The sequence below is a fragment of the Gracilinanus agilis genome, chromosome 2 (assembly GCF_016433145.1).
Source record: "Gracilinanus agilis isolate LMUSP501 chromosome 2, AgileGrace, whole genome shotgun sequence".
Taxonomy (NCBI): Eukaryota; Metazoa; Chordata; class Mammalia; order Didelphimorphia; family Didelphidae; genus Gracilinanus; species Gracilinanus agilis.
In genome coordinates, this window is record NC_058131.1 from 453,612,720 (window position 1) to 453,636,193 (window position 23,474).

At 33.6% G+C, this 23,474-nt stretch overlaps 1 protein-coding gene across 1 annotated transcript in view; it reads left to right on the plus strand.

The window, feature by feature from the left end:
- Positions 1-19,906, plus strand: part of GMFB (glia maturation factor beta) — a 22,396-nt gene extending 2,490 nt beyond the window's left edge. Inside the window, exons 2-7 of the mRNA XM_044661980.1 lie at positions 8,122-8,218; positions 9,736-9,785; positions 10,828-10,877; positions 11,167-11,249; positions 17,658-17,731; positions 19,694-19,906. Of these exons, the coding sequence (XP_044517915.1) occupies positions 8,122-8,218; positions 9,736-9,785; positions 10,828-10,877; positions 11,167-11,249; positions 17,658-17,731; positions 19,694-19,765 (426 nt within the window). The 3' untranslated portion in view covers positions 19,766-19,906. The remainder of the gene's footprint in view (positions 1-8,121; positions 8,219-9,735; positions 9,786-10,827; positions 10,878-11,166; positions 11,250-17,657; positions 17,732-19,693) is intronic.
- Positions 19,907-23,474: the final 3,568 nt, after the last annotated feature.

A 23,474-nucleotide genomic window follows, 5' to 3' on the forward strand; every position in this document is an offset into this window, starting at 1 on the left:
CTCTCTCTCTCTCTCTCTCTCTCTCTCTCTCTCTCTCTCTCTCTCTCTCTGAAAGGAGAGAATGCACCAGTATATTAGTTTTAGGAAGCAGTAAATGACTTCTTAAATCTCTGCAAGCAGAGTGAAGTTGAGTAGCTTGTTAAATGATATATCATACTCACTGAATTAATGATTCTTTAGTTCTGGTATCAAGGAATGTTATTTCACTGTATAAATGTGCTGAGCTAGCAGGATAATTCAGCCTTACAGCCAGCTGGAAAATTTTAAATGCCAAAAGTTGTGACTTTTAAATTTTTGTTTAACAAAGGGGGGTGAAGATGGGTGTTAGGGGTAGTCTTGAAAAAGGCTAGTAAGAGCCTTGTTGCTCATAGTTTGATATTGAAATGACATGAAGCACTCTGAACAAAATGAGAATTACTTAGCCATAACAGAGGATAATGGCTCAGGGCTTAGAATCAGGAAGACTCATCTCGTTGGGTTCAAATCCAGCCTCAAGCACTTAATAGCCATGTGAACGTGGGCAAGTCATTTAACCCTGTTTGCCTCAGTTCATCAACTGTGTATTGGTTCCAAGGCAGAAAAGTGGTAAGGGCTAGGCAGTGGGGGTTAAATGAGATGTCCAGGGTCACACAGCTAGGAAGTATCTGAGACCAGCTTTGAATCCTGACTCTGAGCTACCCAGCTGCCCCCACAGAACCTAAGGTCAAAGCAAAGTCTGATATAATTAACTACTTGTGTGACTTGATGCAAGGCACTTAACCCCTGGATGTTAGTTTCCTCAAGTATAAAATGCTGAATTACATGACCTTTGAGGTCCCTTTTAGGTCTTGATTTAAATTGATTTGACTGATTTAAATTGATGTTAATGATTAAGTTTCTTTAGGTTTCTTTCATGAGCTCATGAAATCTATCTACATAGGCCTGTTAGCTTCCAAAGTTCAAAATATATGATTCCTTTCTTTGACTAATATTTGTAACTATCAAAACATTTTAATTCATCTCTCATTTCAATCTTAGAGCACAATTCAGGTTTCTTTATGGGAAGCAAATATTAAGAATTTTTAAAAGTTGAGAGATTGGTTTGGATTTGAAATATATATGATATCTAAAACTATTGTAGAAAAAATAATAAACCTTAGGAATTAATATTTCAACAGATAAACCATTTCATCCACATGATTTCTCCTTCCACTAGTACCAAACACACAGTCTTGCCACACATTCTGTGTCTTTTATCCAAATTCTCATAAATCTTCGAGAAGACCAACCCAGAATTCCAGGTTAGGATTTCTGGATTTCCTGACAGTACATTGGGTACCTATGAAATAATTATACTATCCATCTCTTAGTCTTTGGTCTTTCCACATGACTTTATATTCTGGTCATGTATTTATTTGATTTCTTTAGCATTTTTTTTTTTAGTAATATGCTGCTATTTATATCCACCATGTGTATCATTCACTGCCCTTTGGATGATATTTAAAATATTTTATTGGTGCTTTAGAATGTGTATTTATGAGAGAATATAACACACACACACACACATATAACACATCTGTCGTTTCCGAATAAAACCATATCTGCCAGGTTATGCTACCCCTGTAGACTGTTACAGAAAGGAGGGAGGTATTCATTATCTACTCTCTATAGCAGGGGTCTGCAACGTATGGCTCTTTCTGCAGGAGCCATAAAGTCAATTTATTTTCAGGCGCTGTTACAGGAGCATGCACTGAGCATTGTACGGCTCTCACAAAATTACATTTTAAAAAATGTGGCGTTTATGGCTCTCACAGCCAAAAAGGTTGCCGACCCCTGCTCTAGAGCAATGATTCCCAAAGTGGGCGCTACTGCCCCCAGGTGGGTGCTGCAGCAATCCAGGGAAGCAGTGATGGCCACAGGTGTATTTATCTTTCCTATTAATTTCTATTAAAATTGAAAAAAATTAATTTCCAGGGGGCTAAGTAATATTTTTTCTGGAAAGGGGGTGGTAGGCTTAAAAAGTTTGGGAACCACTGCTCTAGAGTCTTGATTGATCATTTCATTGATCTGAGTTTTAGTATTATACTTCTTTATATGCTCTTGGTTCTGATTTATTCATTTCCCTTTTCTTCCCGTACAATGCTATAAAATATTCATATAAAACAACTCGTTTATCCATTCATTTCCCAGTTGATGAGTACCTACTTTGTTTTCAGTTTTTTGCTACCATCATTTCCTTTTGTCTTGATCTCCTTAAGATATTCACTCACAAGTAATATCTATAATGTAATTTCTTTAGAGACTGTGGTATTCCATAACTCCTAGCTGTATATCATTTTGGAAAGACTATTGGTATTTAAAAAAAGGCTTTTGTTTCAGGGAAAAACTGAGGGGAAATGGCAGTTATATAAGATGGAGGGGTTGACAGTAGTGCCTTTGCTTATTTGCTTTCAGTGTCTATGTACTCAAGTAGATTTATGGATTATTTGTTTATAACCCATTCAAAGTAAATATGTGTTTTAAAATTTTTTCTGCAAAGAAACCCCAGATTGAAGGTAGTACTTATTTTTTTAAACATTTATTAATATTCATTTTTAACATGGTTACATGATTCATGCTCCAACTTTCCCCTTCACCCCCCGCACTCCCCCCCACCCATGGCCAATGCACATTTCCACTGGTTTTAACATGTGTCATTGATCCAGACCTATTTCCAAATTGTTGTTAGTTGCATTGGTGTGGTAGTTTCAAGTCTACATCCCCAATCATGTCCACCTCAACCCATGTGTTCAAGCAGTTGTTTTTCTTATATGTTTCCTCTCCTGCAGTTCTTCCTCTGAATGTGGGTAGCGTTCTTTTCCATAAATCCCTCAGAGCTGTCCTGTGTCATTGCATTGCTGCTGGTACAGAAGTCCATTGCATTCTATTTTACCATAGTATATCAGTCTCTGTGTACTGAAGATAGTACTTATAATGCAAACATGTGATCAAGAAAATGGTAGGGTTTTTTTCCTAATAATAACAACTCTTTGTCAGCCACATCAGATCTGACAGGTTGGCCAAAGAATAATAATAATTTAGCAAAAAAAAAAAGATAAAGATAATTGAACAGTGTATTTGTTGTCTTTATGTTGACTGACCCTCAGCCTAAGTGTATCTGTACTTTGTACATTGTAGCTAATGATACAATAAGATCATGAGAAAACTCACCTATTAAAAACTCATGTTTGCACACTTTAAAAAAAACTTGGAAACAATTTTCTAACTTGTTTAAAATCTTTGAAAAAATTGCTCTGGAATTTGGACATATTTATTTTATTTTATTTATTTTTAAGCCCTTACCTTCTGTCTTGGAGCCAATACTATGTATTGGCTCCAAGGCAGAAGAGTAGTAAGGGTAGGCAATGGAGGGTCAAGTGACTTGCTGAGGGTCACACAGCTGGGAAGTGTCTGAGGCCAGATTTGAACCTAGGACCTCCCATCTCTAGGCCTGGCTCTCAATCCACTGAGCTACCCAGCTGCCCCCGAACATATTTATTTTAAAATGTAACACCTTTTGAGTAGTAAGAATATCTAGTTGACATCAGAGAATGTGGTGATTTACATGTAGAATTTTAACAAACCTTTGCATAATCAATGAATAGTATTAAAAAATTAAGTATTGTTTCATCAACACAGATAATAATATTTTTCTTCATTTTGGAGATATATGAGTTACCTTTTTTAACCATGATAGGCATTAAAACAAGCTATTGAAATAAACTGAACTTGCAATCAGACCAAATCTATGTGTCAGAAAATATTAAGCCAGGGTTTTAAAGAATAATGAAGCATATTCATTCACATTATTATAAATTATTGTACTAATAAAATATTCTAATATCTTAATGAGGGCAAAAGGGCAAAAATCTTTACATGATTTTAAAAAAAAATATTGGAGACCTCTACCCTAAATAATAGATTCTTTATTCACTTGGTTTTTTCCCTTTGTGGATAATTAAACCAAACTTGGAAAGAAGAACTTCCAATTCTTTAAACATATATGAAGGACTTCACCATCTTTTTGAATTGGTTGGTCCCGGGTTACCTTTTCATCCTGAAATTCTGTCATTCTTTATGATTCTGTAATCTATAAGTAACTTCTCATTTGAAATATACTACAGAATATCTTTCATACAACCATCTTTGGTGAGGATATCTTTTATATGGTGCTTGATATTCATAATCAAAAGGTATTCAAAGTTGCCTCTTGTATCTTTCAGGGACTCTTGTGTGATTTTATCACAAGCATATGAGCCCCCTTATTGGAAGAATTTTTAAGGTTTTTCAAAGTTTTTAAGGCATTTTGCCCTTTAATGTCAAAATATTTTTTGTGGTAAGCAGAGAATAAGCACAATGTAATTGCATATTCTCAGCATCTTTCGGTTAATTATACGACTAAAGATTAAGTCCGCTATAGGATATTATTTGTGAAGGCCTACTTCTTTTTCACATCTTCTTCAAAGACACTCATAGACTATTCTCCTAAGGGTTTTTCTAAAGGTAGAATTGTAGGTACATGAGTTGATAGCTACTGACATTTTCTTTATTGGCTTTTTTTTTTAAACCCTTACCTTCCTTCTTGTGTATTGGCTCCAAGGCAGCAGTGTGGTAAGGACTAGGCAATGGGGGTTAAGTGACTTGCCCAGGGTCACATAGCTGGGAAGTGGTTGAGGCCAGATTTGAACCTAGGACCTCCTGTCTCTAGGCCTGGCTCTCAATCCACTGAGCTATCCAGCTGCCCCCTGTTTTTTAAAAAAGTAATAAATATCTGTAATTTTTTCTTAAGTTTTGGTATCATCCATGTTTTACAATGCTCAACAACTGATCTCTCAGTGATCTCAAAATTAAATCACATCCTGCATAGATCTCCTCTTTTATATTTGGTCCAATCAACAGCTCTGTTCATTTTTCTTGGTATTATTTCTACTTCCACTTACATCTGTAGAACAAGTCATCCATGTCATAGATGAAGGGGGAAAAGTTTTTTATAGAAATCTTTTCCATTTTTTTCAACTTCTTTTGGGTAATTTTTACAGTTTTATTCTTACTTTCTCAAGATGACTAGTCTTGATGCGATATCCCATCACATTTTCTGAAGACTTATTTTTTCTCTCATTACTACTTGTTTGCATAAACTTTCACCATCCTTCTCTGAAGGATTTTAAAAAATAATTTTGGCTGTAGTATCATTCTCTTTGGCAAAGTAGTGAGTGTTTTCTTGCTGAGGTAGTTTTTAGACTCTCTTGGCCACTTCATTTTATTTGTTTACATTGGTAAAATTTCCTTAGGAAGTTATAATGGTCTGTGTCAATGTCTGTCATTTTATCCATTTACCGTTTTTTATATGTATATTTCTTAATCCTGAATCACATTTTCCATTTATTTATTTGCTATTTGGTTTTTCCCTATGCCTACCTTTGAATTGAAGTCAGCAAGTATTAAAGTATATTTTGATTTTTTTTTTGTAAGGTCTTACTGGGTTCCTTTTAGACTCTTCTTCATTAGATGTTGGCATACAAACTGCAGTTATTTTCGTAATAATCTTTTTAGCAAGTATACCACAGTTCAGGATATCTAAGTGTTTGATGAAATGATGTTTCTTTTTTTTTTTCTTTTTTTTTTTTTGGATGCAAAATTTAAAAAGTCCTGTTCACGTGGGGGCAGCTGGGTAGCTCAGTGGATTGAGAGCCAGGCCTAGAGACGGGAGGTCCTAGGTTCAAATCCGGCCTCAGACACTTCCCAGCTGTGTGACCCTGGGCAAGTCACTTGACCCCCGTTGCCTACCCTTACCAATCTTCCACCTATAAATCAATACACAGAAATTAAGGGTTTAAATTAAAAAAAAAAAATTTAAAAAAAAAAAAGTCCTGTTGACTCCATTATTTGCCTTCTTGAGGAACTTGTCAGTCAACTTTTCATTTAGTTATTATTTCCTTTTGTCTTCTAGTTTCTCTTACAGTGAGAATGTCAATATTATGATTCATTTCCTTTAATATTAAGTCAGTTAATTGGGCCCTAGATGAGGATTCCCTATTTACAGTACCAACAGCTAAATTAATGTTTACAGATATTCTAAAAACTAATTATCATTTTCTGCCCCCTTTCTTTCACTCTGCTCCTATAACCTCAAGAAGGAGGCAAATAGGCAGCAGCCAGGAAGACCTGAGTTCAAATTCAGCCTTAAGATACTTAACTGTCTTAGGAAGGTCATATAACTTGTCTGCTTCAGTTCTTTCATTTGTAAAATGATGATAATGATAATATTTACCTCATAGAGTTGTTATAAGGATAAAATTAGATTATATTGTAAGGGGATTTGTAGACCTTAGGTGTTATATGAGTGCTAGCTATTATTATTATTATTATCACATAGGACTGAGCCATTTGTATTTTGCTTTGTTACATTAATTGCCATGGCCAAAGAATTCATCACCTAGTTACTGGGTTGGTCTACTCTTAATCAATCTATTCATACCTATCTAGTCTGTTACTAAGGCCAGAAGTGGAGCCTTTGCAGCATGGTAGAACTAGCCAAAGTTTATATTTCACTGGAAGAACCCTTGGGAATCACCTTTACACCTCAGTGAGGCATCTTGAGGAGAAACAAAGGGCAAATTAATCTAGAATAAATTGACCCTATTAGTTTTACTAATAGTTTTTTTTTTTAAACCCTTGTACTTCGATGTATTGTCTCATAGGTGGAAGATTGGTAAGGGTGGGCAATGGGGGTCAAGTGACCTGCCCAGGGTCATACAGCTGGGAAGTGGCTGAGGCCGGGTTTGAACCCAGGACCTCCTGTCTCTAGGCCTGACTCTCACTCCACTGAGCTACCCAGGTGCCCCTACTAATAGTTTTAAAAAATGTTTTCCTATACTGGTTCTGGCATAAATCTGGAGATCTGCTTTTAATCATCTCCATTGTGATAACTGATTTTTTTTTAACCTTTTACCTTCTGTCTTGGAGTCAATACTGTGTATTGGCACCAAGGCAGAAGAGTGGTAAGGGCTAGGCAATAGGGGTCAAGTGATTTGCCCAGGGTCACACAGCTAGGAAGTGCCTGAAGTCAGATTTGAACCCAGGACCTCCTGTCTCTAGGCCTGACTCTCAATCCAATGAGCTCCCCAGCTGCCCCCGTGATAACTGATTTTTGCTGTGGTTATATAGTCAGGAAGTAAGTTCTTCATGTTTCTAATTTAAATCCCTTCTATTGATTTTAAGTCTCTTTTCCTTCTTTTTTTTCTTCATTGCACAGAGTAGTTCTTTAAAAGATATTCCAGCATGTTAGAAAGAGAATCAGCTTTAGACTTTAGGGGACTTGGATTCTAATTCTGGTTCTGCTCTTTACTATTTGGGTGACCTTGGGTGAATCCATTAATCTTTCTGGGTTTCAGTTTCCTCCGCTATAAAATAGGGGAGTTAGACTCATTTCCAAGGTTCACTTCCAAATCTATGAATTTGTATCTCCAAATTTTGCCATTCTTCAGATTATATTAATTCTCTATAGTCTTCTCTAATGTGATTTATTTTCCAAACTTTCAATAAAAAGTTATTATTACTCTTTTCATAGACCCTTTTGGAATTTTTCAATTCCTCATATACCTCAATTTTGTACCCAAACTTAAACAAAGACCTTACTGATGCTAATTATAGTTAGAAATAATTTTTTGTTTCTTTATATTCTGTGCCCTTTGTATGTACTTCTTTTCTCCCAGGTATTGCCACCTCACTTAGGTCTTTGACCTTCCCCTTTTTCTGTAGGAAAACTTCCTAAATAAGTTGGGTAATCTTGTAGTTATGGAATTTTTTTCCTCTGGAAAATATCGTATATATGTCATCCATCTCAGTCTATTTCCATGTGGCTTACCATATTGGAAACAAAGGAAAAAAGTTTTTATAGATAAGTTAGTAAGGTAGTTAAAATTATTAACAGGTTAAAAACTACTCTTCACTTATTTCACTTCTGTATATTTGGCATTTGTATTCATTTACTGTTAACTAGCCATGTATAGGTTGCTTATTTACATGTATGATTTTTTTTTCAAAAATTACATATTGAAACTATTTCATTTGTGTGTGTGTGTGTGTGTGTTTTTTTCCCAGAGTGAATCTCTGGTGGTTTGTGATGTTGCTGAAGATCTAGTGGAGAAACTGAGAAAGTTTCGTTTTCGCAAAGAAACTAACAATGCTGCTATTATAAGTAAGCTCATCTATTGTCAGCAAAGTTATAGTCTTATACTTGTTTAATCCTTCACTAAAAGCCACAGGTCATAGAATAAGCTTTTCAAAAATAATTTCCCTTCTCAAGTTTCTTCTTTTTATTTTTACTTTCCATACAAAAGAACAGTTAAAAGTCACAAAACAGGGGAAGAATATGCCACAATTATGGCAACTCCTAGTAAAAACCAGTTTGTGTTGATTCCAAATGACTTTTGGCCTTCCTTCTATTTGAGACTTAACTGTTATGATAATTTTTAAAATACATATTGCATATATTTTAAAATGTTTTCCCCCAAAGGATTATAATCTAGATTTATCTAGATCTAATAATACTTGGAAGCCCTCTAAACATTTAGCATGTCTACTTTTTTCAGAAGTAGTAAACTATTATTAAACAGCAAATATCACTTTTTCCTAAATTTACCAAAAGATGAAAAGAGTAATTTGTGTCTTGCCTCTCCCTCATTTTTTTCACCAACAGACTCTTCTTCATAGGCAATATGAGAATCTAAAATTGTGCTATTTGGTAGTGATAAAAAAATGAAATCAAGAAGAGAGAAGTGCAAATTCTGTAGTCTGTGCTTCTTAACTAAAATGTATGTGACAAACTTAAGCAAATTAATAGTCATAACTTTGCAACTATACTTATACAACAAATTAAAAATCCAAACTAGTTTAAGCACACAGTTATGAAAAAGGAAACTCTACTTTATTGCTTAGTAAATTCAGTTTTTACTCCAGAAGAGAGACTGTTTAAATCTTTTTCATCCATCAGGCTTTTTCAGAGGTTTGATGTAATTTTAGCAAGCATTTTATAGCAGAAATTTACTTCAAATAAAATAAAATAACATAATGTCACTTGCTTAAGAAAAACCTTAGTACTTGCACCAAAAAATGAATAGGGTATTTAAAAAATCATGTATGTTTGACTTTGGAATGTATATTGATCCCAGTATTTGAATGTAGATATCTGATGCTTGGAGAAATTCACTTCAATTAAAATAGAGAGATGGCATTGCTGTCCTGATTCAGGAAGACCTATTAAGCCATCCTTTTTCTGCATATTGTCCACTTTTCTTTCCATATGGATCAACTTTTGAATATAGCCCATTCATTCCATAGATCATTCCGACTGGTGCAAAGTTTGGTCCTTTTCATATCTTCCCAAGATTAGGGTAAGAAATTTAAGTATTTGGACTCTAAAAGACCTCTAAGTAGAAGTAGCCAAGAAATCAACATTCTAAATAAGCTGATTATTTCTTGTTCATAAAATAAGCCCACTTACAGGTACTATCTATAAGAATTTTGCTTTTGAGGGTTGACTTTATGTATAAAAATATAACTATCCTAAATGACTGGCATTAAGCTAATAAGAATTTGACTCAGGTTTCTTGATCAGTTTCCATTTTAGATATTAAAAAATTAAGTCCAAGGGATGGGAAAATTAAATTGACATTAGATGTGCATAAATTCATGTATGCTGTGTTTTTATTATAGTGAAAATTGACAAAGATAAACGGCTGGTAGTACTGGATGAAGAACATGAGGTTTGTCAAATCAACTAAAGTTATTGTATGAACAGTGCTATCTTTACTATATGTAACTTCTCAAATAAAATTTAGTCTCTTTTAAATGTATGGTCACTACATGAAAATATTCTAATAATTACATTGTCTTGCTAAATAAGGAAAGTTAATTATTTTAAGTGTCAAGGAAATTCCATCTAATATACATTATAAAGGTAGAATTCATTTTATCAAATGAAGTATAACAGCCAGATCAGTTTTTACTGAGCTACATCACATGCTAATATACATTGACTTTCTATAAATTAGGGATTTGAATTGTGGCTAGGATTTCATTAGTATAAAAAACTCTCTGACAGTTCAAATCACCACCTACTCAGCAGTTGGAGTCTTAGAGTTACCTAAAGCACTGAGGTCAAGTGACAGGGTCATGCAGCTAGAATTTGTCAGATGCCAGATTAAACTCAGTTGGGTTTTCCTGATTCCTAGGCTAGCTCTCTATCTACTACTCCATCCTGCTCCTCATTGTTGTAAATTACAAAACCCAATCTTCATTATTCTTTTATGAACTTAGTTTGGCAGATGAATTAAAGTTTTATTCTGATTTTTTTAATTCAACTTAGTGAAGTGAAAATAAATTAACGTGTTTTTGTGGGTTTTTTTTAATTCTAGCAAAAATAAACTTATTTGGAGAAGAAAGAGTGCTCATTCATTTACTCACTAGTGGGGTCCTTGAAGTTGAAGGCCTAACAGCTTATATAGCTACATCTATCAGCCTATCATTTCATTTAGTCAGCATAGTTGAACAGTTAGACTATTATATGTGGGATAGAGTAGGATGCAAAGATAGAAATAAAGATATTCCATATAGAATAGAATAAATGGGATTAGAAGAGATGTCTTTATGACCTAGAAATTATTAATTCCCATTGTTGATGGTCTGTTTAGTTATTTTGCTTTACTCTTATAGATTGTAAGTCTATAATTATAATACTGCTGCATTTTATTTTGCTAATTACTTATGTCCAAGAACATTCTTGAATTTTTTTTGTTATATTGCCAGGGTATTTCACCTGATGAGCTAAAAGATGAACTACCTGAACGACAACCTCGATATCCTTTTTGTTTGTGACTTTTAAAATTATTTTTTTCCTCAGGGAGCAAATTCAGTAGATTAAAAACTTGTTCTACTCTTTAAAAATCCACATTAATATACATTTTTGTTGCATTTGAGTTTTACTTCTTAATACTCAATTTTGTTAATTACTGTTTTATAATTTAGAAGAATATAAAATGATGTGATTGAAAAGAAATCCAATTTTTCTAATCTATTGTTCTTTTTTGATAGACCAAGTATTAAAATAGTGAGTTTTCCCCCCCATTTCCTTAACCTGAGAAAAACCTTCATTGTATATAGTTATAAATATCAGCATGATGATGGAAGAGTTTCATACCCTCTGTGCTTTATTTTCTCAAGTCCTGTTGGTGAGTACATGTAATATATTGTATGTAAAGAAATACATTCTGGTAAAGGTGAGTTATGTTAAATGTGATACTAGAAAATGCAACATGCTAAATTTCTTAAATTTGTCATGTTGCATATGTGATATAAACTAGAATATCCTTATAGAACAAGCTTTAATAAAGCTAGCCTATATTGGATTTCATTCAAGAGAATTATTAATGAAGAAGATCATGAAGTAGTCCCATGTTTGAGAACGTGAGTGCTAGAGAAGATACTTTCTCTAAGTAGAAAAGCTTGATTCTGTACTTTAAACTCTACTATTTTTTTAAAAACTATTTCCACTACCCCCCTTCCTCCTCCTCTGCTTATAGTTGGACAGACTTCAAGAACCACTTTCTTTATGAAGTCATTTCTGAGGTCTCTAACCTATTAGTTTATGTTGTAATTTCTTGCCATTTGGCAATACTGACGATATCATCTCTAAATGTTTGAATCTTTAAACATCTGAACAAAGAGTAATGTGTCCAAAATGGTGTTTGAGTGAATGTAATGGCACCTCCATCAAAGTCTAACTCTACTGATACATCATGGTATAGAAATAACCCCTGGTTCTCAGAGACTACCTCCACAGAGCACAAGCTCTGCAAATCCTGCCTAGGTGGATGAAGGAAAGGTACGTGTATTCAGCCTGGAAAAATAGACAAGAACCATTTAAGTTGGAGAGGTGACAGATGTGAAGATACAAAGGTAGATTAAAGAGACTTAACAATGATTCAGTGTGGAGAGTTAGAGAAAGGGAAGTGTCAAAGGTGACACTAGGATTGTGAGCTTAGATTACTAAAAAGGAAGTGATGCCCTAAAGAGAAATAGGAAAGTTGGGTAAAGGAGCAAGTTGAAGGAAAAGAAAATGAGCTGCTTTAGTCATGTTGAGTTTGAAATCATAGGATTATAGATTTGGAACTGGAAGGAATCTTAGAGGTAATTTAGTCCAGTCTCCTTTTATAAATGAAGAAACTGAGATCCAAAGAGGGTAAATAACTTGTTCAAGGCCACACAGATAATAAGTAAGGGAGTAGAATCCAAACTTGGGTCTTCCATATCCAAATCCAGCCTTCTTTTCACTACTGCATACTACCGAGTAAAATGCAAAGATGCTACAAAAACACCCTGCAGGAGATAACCAGCATACATTTGGTAATATCGGGTTGGCATTCATTCATGAGAAATATTAAGATTGGATATATCGTTTAGTGAGTCATCTGCATAGAAATGATTGAACCTTTGGGAGTTTGAAAGAGCCTGTAGAAAGAGATGGTTCTAGAATGGAGCCTTAGGATACATTATTGTTTGATGGACAAGAGATGGATGATGATGAACCAGAAGAAGAATATGAATACAAAGATAATAGAAGAACCAGGAGAGAACAGTGTCACAGAAACCAAGAAATGAGAAAGGGAGAGGAGGTGATATTCAGCAGTTTGAAAAGCTGCAAAGAAATCAAGTAGAATAAGAACTGAGTGAAGAAGCGGCACATTTAGCAGTTAAAAAATTCATTGGTAACCATGGAGAGAGCAGCGTCATATGAATGGTGGGATTGGAAACTAGATTGCAAAGGATTGAGAAATGGGTGGGAGATGACATGATAGAGATAATAATTTTAAGTGGCATTTTTCTATGACTCCAGCTGTGGAATGGATCATAAAGATGATAGCTTCTGGGAATAATAAGGTCAAGTGAAGTTTAAGGATGGGGGGAGACCTGGATAGGTTTGTAGGCAGTATAAAAGTAGCCAAATAGATACAGAAAGGTTAAATAGGAGAGAGGGAAGAGAGTCACAGAATTTTAAAGTTGCAAGTCTAATCTAATCCAATTCTTACACAAAAGTAATTTCTAAAACATACCTGCCAAGTGTCAATCTAGCTATAAATTCAGACTTCCATTAAAGAGGAATCCATTGCCTACCACAACAGTTGTGTCACTTTTGGATAGTTCATGTTGTTAGGACATTTTTCTTGGTGCCAAACCTAAATTAGTGTCTTTACAACTTTTGACTACTGCTTCTAGTTCTAACCCCTGGGGTCTAATTTCTCTTTCACATGGTAGCCCCTGAAGACAGCTTTTTGTCCCTATTGAGTCTTCTCTACACTAAACTGCCCTGGTTCCTTCACCTCATCATCTAAGCATGAATTTGAGGTGCATTACCATTGCAGTTGCTTCCTAGATAATTCTTCAGATTATCAGTCTTCTTCCTAAAATGTTATATCTCATTGTAATATGATGAAGGAAGAGTACAGAGGAACTGTCATCTTATTACTGTGTTATATTTCTCTTAACAGCTTATGATTACATTATTTATCACAGTGTTGACTCATATTCAGCCTTACAGTTCATAAAATCCCTTAGATCTTTTTCAGAAAAATTTCTGGCTAATTGTATCTGTTCATCTTGTACATTGCAAAGTTAATTTTTTGCAGTGTAAAATATTATTACATTTCATCTTAATAGATTTGTCCCAGTATTTATCTTGTTAACATCCTTTTATCCATTGCACTGTCAATACATCCAAGTCTTTTGTCATTTGCAAATTTGGTGAGCATGCTATATGTTAAAGAACAGGGTTTAGCATCAATCCTTCCTGCTCACGAAGCTTCCTATATACATAGTATTCCCCAAAGCTAGAATGTGAGCTCCTTAAAAGCAGAGAGAAAGCTGTTTCATTTTCCTATTTCTAGTCCAGTGCTTGATATATAGTAAGATCTTGAGAAATGATTTTCCATTCATTCATCCATTTAGTCCCTGGAGACCTGTCAAAGTGACATCAAACCTTTAGCCACTATTAGATCAGCCAATTCTGAGACCATCTAATTGCATCATTTTCTAGCCCACATCTTCCCATCTTTTCTGCAAGAAATGGAGAGACTATCCAATGTTTTAAGTGACTTGCCCTAGGTCACACAGCTAGAATGTGGTCTGAGACCACATTCAAACATGTTCTCTTCTTATAAATTCTTTTTTTTTTAAATTTTTAAACCCTAATATCTTTTATATATATCCTTCTGTATTAATTTTTTTTATTTTTGTTATAGGGCTAGGCAATGGGGGTTAAGTGACTTGCCCAGGGTCACACAGCTGGGAAGTGTCTGAGGCCGGATTTGAACCTAGGACCTCCTGTCTGTAGGCCTGGCTCTCAATCCACTGAGCCATCCAGCTGCCCCCAAACATGTTCTCTTCTTGATGAAGCTGTACTGGATTTTCGCAATCACTGTCTCTTCATCTAGATGCTCACTAACAATGTCTTTGATAATTCTAAAATTTTACCCTGAATCAGTGTCAAGTTTACTGGCTTATAGTTTCCAGATCATGTTCTCTTTCTTCCCTTCTTATTTTTTTTCCTCCAAAATCTGGATGTTTACCTTTCTATGGTTTTTGGTACCTCTACAATTCTCCACAATTTTTAGGATATATTTGATAGTGGCACATCATTCACAACTGGCACATCAGTATCACTGACAATAGCTCATCTATCATGTTTGGCACATTACTACTACTGAAGTGGCTTATGGTCACATTTTGAATTCATCAGGAGCAGAGGGTAATCTGTCATTACCTCCTTACTTATCTTAGGCCAGTATCATCTCCGTGTTAGCCACTGTTCTCTCCTTTCCAAAGCTACAGGCCATTTTTAGGTAGAGGTAACAGTAGCAAAATAAGAATGAGCAGCCTTCTGTCCATGGTCAGTTATCAGCCCATCTGCCCTGAGTAGTGATCAATTATCTTCTTTATAATTTGAACATTTAAGAATACGACATGAAGTCCCTTCTTAATGTCTTTAGCTTTCCTTATCACACTCACCTCATTCTAAGCACCAGTATCCCACAGTGCATTTGTATTCATCCTCTGTTACCTGTATATCTTTTTAAAGTCTAGTTTGGCTGGTGAGCTTCCTGTGTATCCATATCAATCTCTCTCTTCCTCATCAGAATTGTTTCTTTTAGAGTCTGTAGAATTTCATTCTTCAGAGTTGCCTTTCTCTGATACAATGATTTTCCCTCTAGAATTTTAGTCCATGGTATTCTTTGAAATCTGCCTTCCCAAAATCTAAAGTGTATATAGAGTTAGCATGATATAGTTGCATACAGAATTGATCTTAGAGCCAGAAATAATTGGATTCAATCCCTGCCTCTCACACCTGGCTACATGACCATTGGTAAGTCATTTAACCTCTTAGTGCTGTAATTAACTCTCTCAGACTATAAATTGTAGATGTGCCAACATGTATTGGTAGAGGGACTTTCTCTCATTGTCTATACCAATGCAATCATAAGTCTAATCTCTGTCCCTATATTATGTATATGTGTATCGCATGTGTTTATATGCATATAAAATATCTAAAAGAATGAATCATTTCCTCAACAACTGTGAAGAGAAGACTTTTATGCTTTTTTAGCCCCTGCGGCTCCTAACAGAGCACCTCGAAAATTGTAAGCTCCATCAAAATTCATCTTGATAATGATTATTAATAAACGTTAAATGAAGTAAAAAAAAAAAAATTCATCTTGATAGTTTATGCAGGTTTGTATAGTTGCTAAAGTCCAGGAAGTCATAATACATAAGCCAAAGATTAGAGATCATCTTGTGTTTTTGTTCATTTTAAATTTAGAATTGTGAACCAAAGCAGCCATTTTCTGAAACTTTATTTTAATATTTTACTTTTTTCCCCAATGGCATATAAAAACTATTTTTAACATTAGTTTTAAATTTTCAAATTCCAAATTATCTCCTTTCCTTTCTCTCCCCCTCCTCTGAGAGAGCAAGCAAATTGGTGTGTTGTATATGTACATTCATCATGCAGAACATGTTTTTCATATTAGTCAGGCTGTGAAAGAAAACTCAGACCACCCTCCCCCCCAAAAAAGAAAATACACACACATAAAAAGTAAAAACTATACTTTAGTTTGCATTCAGACTCCATCAGTTCTTTGCTCTGGGGGTGAATGATGTCCTTCAGAATGGTTTCGAATCTAATCATCATACAAAATTGCTATTTCTGTGCACATTGTTCTACTAGTTCTGCTCATTTCATTCTGCATCAGTTCATGTAAGTCTTTACAGGTTTTACTGAAAGCATCCTGTTCATCATTTCTTTTTCTTTTTTAACCCTTACCTTCTGTCTTAGAACCAATACTGTGTGTTAATTCTAAGGCAGAAGTTGTTCATCATTTCTTATAGCACAATAGTATTCCATCACAATCATATACTACAACTTGTTCAGCCATTTTCCAGTTGATAGGTATCTCTTCAATTTCCAATTCTTTGCAACTACAAAAAGAGCTGCTATAAATATTTTAGTGTATCTAGGTTCTTTTTCCTTTTTTTTTCTTTTTAATCTTTTTGGGATATAAATCTAGTAATGGTATTGCTGGGTCAAAGAGTATGCAGTTTGATAGTCCTTTAGGGCATAGTTCCAAATTGCTCTCCAGAATGGTTGAATCAGTTCACATATTAGTGTATGTTCTCCCATAGCTGTCATTTTCCTTTTCTATCATATTAACAAATCTGATAGGTATGAAGTGGTACCTTAGAATTATTTTAATTTACATTTCTCTATCACGAGTGATTTAGAATATTTTTTCATATGACTAGAGATCTTTCGTTTCTTCATCTGAAAACTGCCTGCTCATATCCTTTGACAATTTATCCAATGGAGAATGAGTTGCCTGAAACTTGACTACTTATGCTTACTTTGAATGGTGTTAGGTATAATTGGATTATATCTTCTGTATGCCCATGTATAGTATGGTTCTCCATCATGTCTCACCTGCCCCTTCTCATCCTGTTTGACTCTGTCCACTATATCCTCCCCTAAATTCTCTACCAGGTTATCTACCCAGCATTAGGAAGTCTTCCTAGTGATATAATGAAAAGATCACTTGACTTGGACTCAAATACTAAGTTTGGATCCTGCCTCTGACACTTAAGTGGCATTGTGATTTTAGAGAAATTGCTTACCTCTGAGCTTCAGTCTCCTTGTCTGTAAGATGGGGTAATAATGCATGTAATACCTAAACTCACAGAGCTATAAGTATCAAATGAAGATGTTTGTAAAGAGCTTTATAAACCTTAGAGTTATATGTTAGCACTTATTATGTCTTTGCATTATAGGAATGCCAGTGATACAAGCCTGTCCTTCTGTTATCCCTTTGTCCTCTTTGTTACTACCAGTTTCTGACCATACAGTTCTTTGTTATCATCTCATGTATGTACTTTAATGAGAACTTCAAAATATGGTACCTGTAAGCTTAATTTTACTTTTCTTAATATCAAGAGATATTCTAATGATGTAACTAAATTAAATGTAAAAAAATTTTTTTCACTTTTTCTTTCTCAAATTCATATCTGTTGCTTACCTTTTTTCCCCCAAACTACAGGATGTAAGCCTGAACAACAGATGATGTATGCTGGGAGTAAAAATAAGCTAGTTCAAACAGCTGAACTAACCAAGGTATCGTTTTAATATTTGATTTGCTTATTCAGAATATATCTACTAAAATCAAGTCATTACTGAAGATTTGGAAATCTTTTATTATTGACATTTAAATAAATCCAGTTTAAAGATTGAGCAATGTATGCAGTCAACTGTTTTGTCAACAAAACTAGATGGTTTCTTAGAATCTGAAATTAACATCCTTGGGATACCTAAGATTATTAATGATTTTTAAAAAATATACCTGAGAGATTTATATATGATAACTGCTTACTGTCCTGTTAAGGACTAAAATGGAATATTTACTAGTTTCTTAAGCTCATTTGATTTCATGTACCAATTTTTAGTTGATCAGGTTTTTTAAAATTTATGTTGGATTAATAAAATAGATTTATCAAACAAAATTTAACTTTCTATTTTTTAATATCTTAACAGTGATATTTCCCACCTCTTCCTCTTTTTTTCAGCTCCCTCTTGTCCCCTACTTGCCTTTAGGCTTACCACTATTACTTTCCACCCATCAGCCTGTACAGATATCATTTTTGTCATTATTTATCTCTCTTTTTCTCTACCTTATGCCTTGAAGCAGCATCTCTGGAAGTATCTCAGGGATTTGCCAATCAAGGTGGGAGACCCAGCTAATGTATCATGGGTAATTTATCAAGATCTGAACAAGTTCTAGTCTGCCAAAAGTAGGAAAGGTGGAATGTGAGAAATAAATATATCTGGGCCATAATCCCAAGTTGAAGATCTGATTTTATTTGTGGACAAATAGCTAGTCTCACTGTGCCCAGCCTGTGGCAAAGACCTTATTTAGATGTCGAACAGTTTTTTTTATAGGCTTTTGACAGTTAAATAATTTATGTTATTAGTAACTTATGTATTAGTAACTTATGTATTAACAAGACCAAATGTTCAGAGTATGTTAGAAACATATTATGACATTTTTATAACATTTACTAACAGTTAATGAATTCTAGTACAAGGTTAAGAAAAGATACATTGTTGAGCATGTTAATTAATCTTGTAACTAATAGCCTAGCACCCTCAGATTCAACCTATCACACTGACTCTGGGAGGAGATTTAAAAATAAGCCAGAGGAGCCTCTTTTGTTCATAAAATCTATGGAGACCATAGTGAGTATAAATCCTCACAAAGCAAACATCACCCTTTACATGCCAAGGTTGTCTTCCTGTTATCTCATTAAGACAACTCAAACTGTGCATTCAGTATTCCAAATGACCACATTTTATCTTCTGCTGCATGAATTACAGTTTCCCTAGATTACTACAAAAAACCTAAAGTTTTATTCCTCCAACAGAAGTTCTCAGTATTGTTAGTTGCTATTAAATTCTAACACACTAATACAAGTAATATTCTTCTTAGCTATTATGTATTATAAACAGTTAATTTAATAATTTGGTCTATTTCTAAAATTGTAATTACAGTTGTCTAACTAAAGGATTATGTATGAGTCCTTGTTTATATAAAATCAGTTATATATGGCAATAAAGGCAAATTTATTTAGAGGGAGGACCTTTGTTTACATTCTGAGGAATATTTTCTTAGAACATATAAACTTTGAGAGTTTTACTGGTTCAAATTCTAGCCAGGTTTGTGGTTTTGGTTGGGGGTGGACAGTGTTCTGATTCATTACCTCAGTGTTTGCTACAACCCAGTAATTCTATTGGCTCTCTCCAGTGCCCTAGGCTATAAAGTTTTCAGAACTATTTTTTGCTAATATTTGAGTTTTCAAGTCCATTTTGGGTATTATTAGTAAGTAACAAAATACCCGTCTTATACTTCTAGTTTTTTTAAGGCTTGGTAAATAACTTTAAATTAATGCTCCCAAACATAAGGTATCAATAACTGAACATTCCAAAAGAGGCCCAATTTGCTGTTCACAGAGTTCACATTAGGAACATGAAGCTAAATTTTGATATGAACACCACATTTGACTTAAGCTTTTGTCTTTTAAGGTATTTGAAATAAGAAATACTGAAGACCTAACTGAAGAATGGTTATGTGAGAAACTTGGATTTTTCCACTAAAGTGAACATCTTATTACTCTTGAGTATTTATGTACTAACCTGACCATACTGGAACCAGACATAAAAACTTATTTATGCCTAAAAATGCATTGTTATTTACAATTTTGTTTCCTGCAGTAAATAAAAAAATCTTCAGTTGTGCAAAGTTCGTACAAAGAAAGAAGTTCTTATAGTAATGAAAAATTTAAAGGTGTTTCCTCTTATTTGTAATTGTTTAGTGGAATACTTCTGCAGGGAATTTTTGCACTTTGTGACTAATTTCTATAACTTCTGGTTCAGAATTTGTTACTATTTTCAGATACCATTAGGAAAGTGGGTATTTTGCTTGTAATGAGCAACAGTTGCCTCCTTTTGACAAATACTGGATATTAGCATAGTGTTACTTGTCAGATATGTGAAATACATTTAAAGGCTTGAATGACCCAAATTTGAGCCTATAAATAATATGACTTTAGAGTATCATGTATTCTAAGTCTTTTTTTTTTTAATTCTGGAACTTCTTTAGTTTTAGTTTACTAAATTTTTCTTCCATTTCTTTAATATTTATAATTATCAAACAGTAGTAAGTCCTATGGAATTATACTGAAGGACAAAATTCAGACTCTTTAGAAAACAGCATCTGAGTCTTCTAAAAATTAGTGAGTTATAATTGTTAAGGACTTTGATTACTAGTTATATCATTTCCAAATTTCTTAAAGCATATGTTTAGCATTATTTTGTTTATAACTTGAATTTTCCTGATGTAATAAGAGTATTAGTCATTTTAAATCTATTAATACTGTGCCTTTGATTTGTTAGCTTTAAAATTATCTTGAACATTTTACACTGCCAGTAATCCAGATTTGGTGAAATTAATACTTTTGTAAAGGGTCCAAGTAAAATCTTTTGTAATGTCTAATTCTATAACTGAAATTTATAATAAAACAAACTTCATTTCTGTAAATTCCCACCATTTCCTCTCATTAGTGAATACCTGGCAGTTGAAAGTTAGGATTTTATATGTGTCTTTGATTTAGATTTGTAACATTGAGATGTAACATGGTTGTAGTCAACAAAAATAATATATGTCAATCAAATCATATTGATGCTATAATATTTTATATATCTGTTAGAATGGCATTCCAAGCTAAAAGAATACTTGAATAATTATGAGTCTTCATACATGTCATGAACATAAATCAAATATTCCTATTATGAAAAGATACTTTAAAGTGTCTTTTTTTAATGTTTACTTTAAAACTTTTAAAAGTAAACATTTTTAAAAGATTTGCCAATATATCGTTAATCACTTATACAACAACCAAGTAAAATTATTCTTCTTATATCTTAGTCATTTTCTGAAAGCACTTTTTCAATGGATTCTATTTAATTCATAATTTCTGTGACTGGCTTTTTGAACGTAATATGCCAACTGAATTTAGACTTATTGATATTTTCTAATGTTATTGAATGAAAATCTTTCATAACCTGAAAAATATACCTCGTGTCTTTTTTAATAAGAATGCAGGAAATTAAAGGAAACAGGAAATAGACATGTGAAAAAGAGAGAAGAGAATGAGAGTTTTGTTGTTGTTAAGGATAGAAAGGCTTATTTCTTCCAGATAAAATATTACTTCTGCAAAATTTAAGAATTTCATAAACTTTTGTTTAAATACACAATTTTTGGCCTGGGATTCTTTAACAATGAATGTCACTTAAATTCATAGGATCATAGATCTAGGGCTAGAAACAATCTTAGAGGCCATCTAGTCCAATCTTCTCATTTACAGATGAATAACCTGAAGCTGGGAGAGGTTCAGTGATTCAAGTCACACCCTGATTCTGAAATTCCAGAATCAATTAATTTTACCCACTATGCTAATTTAGTGTAGGCATATTTTTGACTTAAGAAGTAATATTCTGTTGCCTCAGGTCACAGCCATAAAAGGAAATAATGTTGTCAAAGAACATTTGATATGCTGTGATCTTAAAATATAGGAAATTTTTGTCTTTTATACTAAGATCCTTTATACTTGTTGACCTACCATCAGTGAAATCCTTGCTTTGATTGTTTTTCCTGTTGTGGTAGTGGGTTGTGATAAGCAATCCAGATTATTTAGCCTGAATTTTCTATTTATGTCCCGTGGCATGCATACATAAATTTAAAGGCAGCTAATTATAGTATTGGGTTCAATAGAAATGATTATTTTTCCCTCCTTTTTATAAAATTAACTTTCTTAAATGGGCATTAAAACTGTAATCTTAGGGGCAGCTGGGTAGCTCAGTGGAGTGAGAGTCAGGCCTACAGACAGGAGGTCCTAGGTTCAAACCCAGCTGTGTGACCTTGGGCAAGTCACTTGACCCCCATTGCCCACCCTTACCACTCTTCCACCTATGAGACAATACACCGAAGTACAAGGGTTTAAAAAAACAAAAAAACAAAAACAAAACAAAAAAAAACTGTAATCTTGGTCTCCTTAGCACTTATTAGACACCAGAACTGAAATGTTCTCTGACTTTTGACCAGATTCCCCTTTCTCACTTTGTTTTATCTTATAGTTCTTTTTTTCAGAAATAGAATTAGCTGCAAAGGAACTAACAAGATTAAAAACCTTGGTCCTGATAGATTTACAAGGGAAGTCTATCAAACTTTTAAGGAACAGTTCATGCCTATACTACACAAATTTTTCTCAAAATATAAAAATGAAGGCACTCTTTAGTCTGAATACATTTTAGAATTCTTTTAAAATAATTTTCATAATACTTTCACAGGATTTTTGAGAGGATCAAATGAGATAATATGTATGAAAGAATTTGCAGACCATAAGGCCATATATAAATCTTAGCTATTATCATCATTATTAAATTTCCTTTGTGATAGTGTCTTCATTCCTCTCTTTTTTTATCCTCAAAGAGTTACCAGACTTCATTACTCCATTTATTCCATTCCATTTTTAAATGTTTCCCACCTTCCTAAAACAAAATTCTCTCATGTGATCCATAATCTAATTTTTATATTAATAGTTCTTAATTCTTCCCTCATCTGGTACCACTTTCAGACTTTGAGACTATTGGGAAGCTTACTGTAGATCATACTTTCTCACAGGCATTACATTGGTGACTTGCCATCCAAATTAGTATTCATTTTGAAATAGTTGATCTTACTTAATTTTTGCATTATTACAATAAGTACATTTTGTCAATATAGGACATATTAATTATCCCCTTCTATATTTAACCTATGTCGGAAATTCATGTACATTTGAAGATTATACAGTTATTACATAGGTACTTAATAAATGATTGGTGATTTATACTGTGTAGTAATGTCAAAATGTTCTCCCAGGATTGAGTAACATTCTTTTTCTAGTATTGAAGAAAATCTGGGAAAGAGGCTATTAGCAATTTATTATATTAAATTTTAGATTTTATTTTAAAGCATCAGTTTTATTTTTTTCTGGAAATGGCTACTACATGCCTAATACAATTAAGTACTCTCTTATATTTAAGCAAATATTAATGCAATTACAAATATTTTTATAGTAACATTAATAGCCTTTGTAGCAAACGGTCTCAAACACTTTTCCCCTGATATAAACTCCTATTTTTAGGAATCAGACAGCCATAAAAAGTTGGTGCACTCAGGTTTGAACCTTGAATAAAATTTCTGGTATTGGGAGTTCATCACAAAGTTTCATTTTGGTACTTAAAAATTCATTAAATAAAGTTT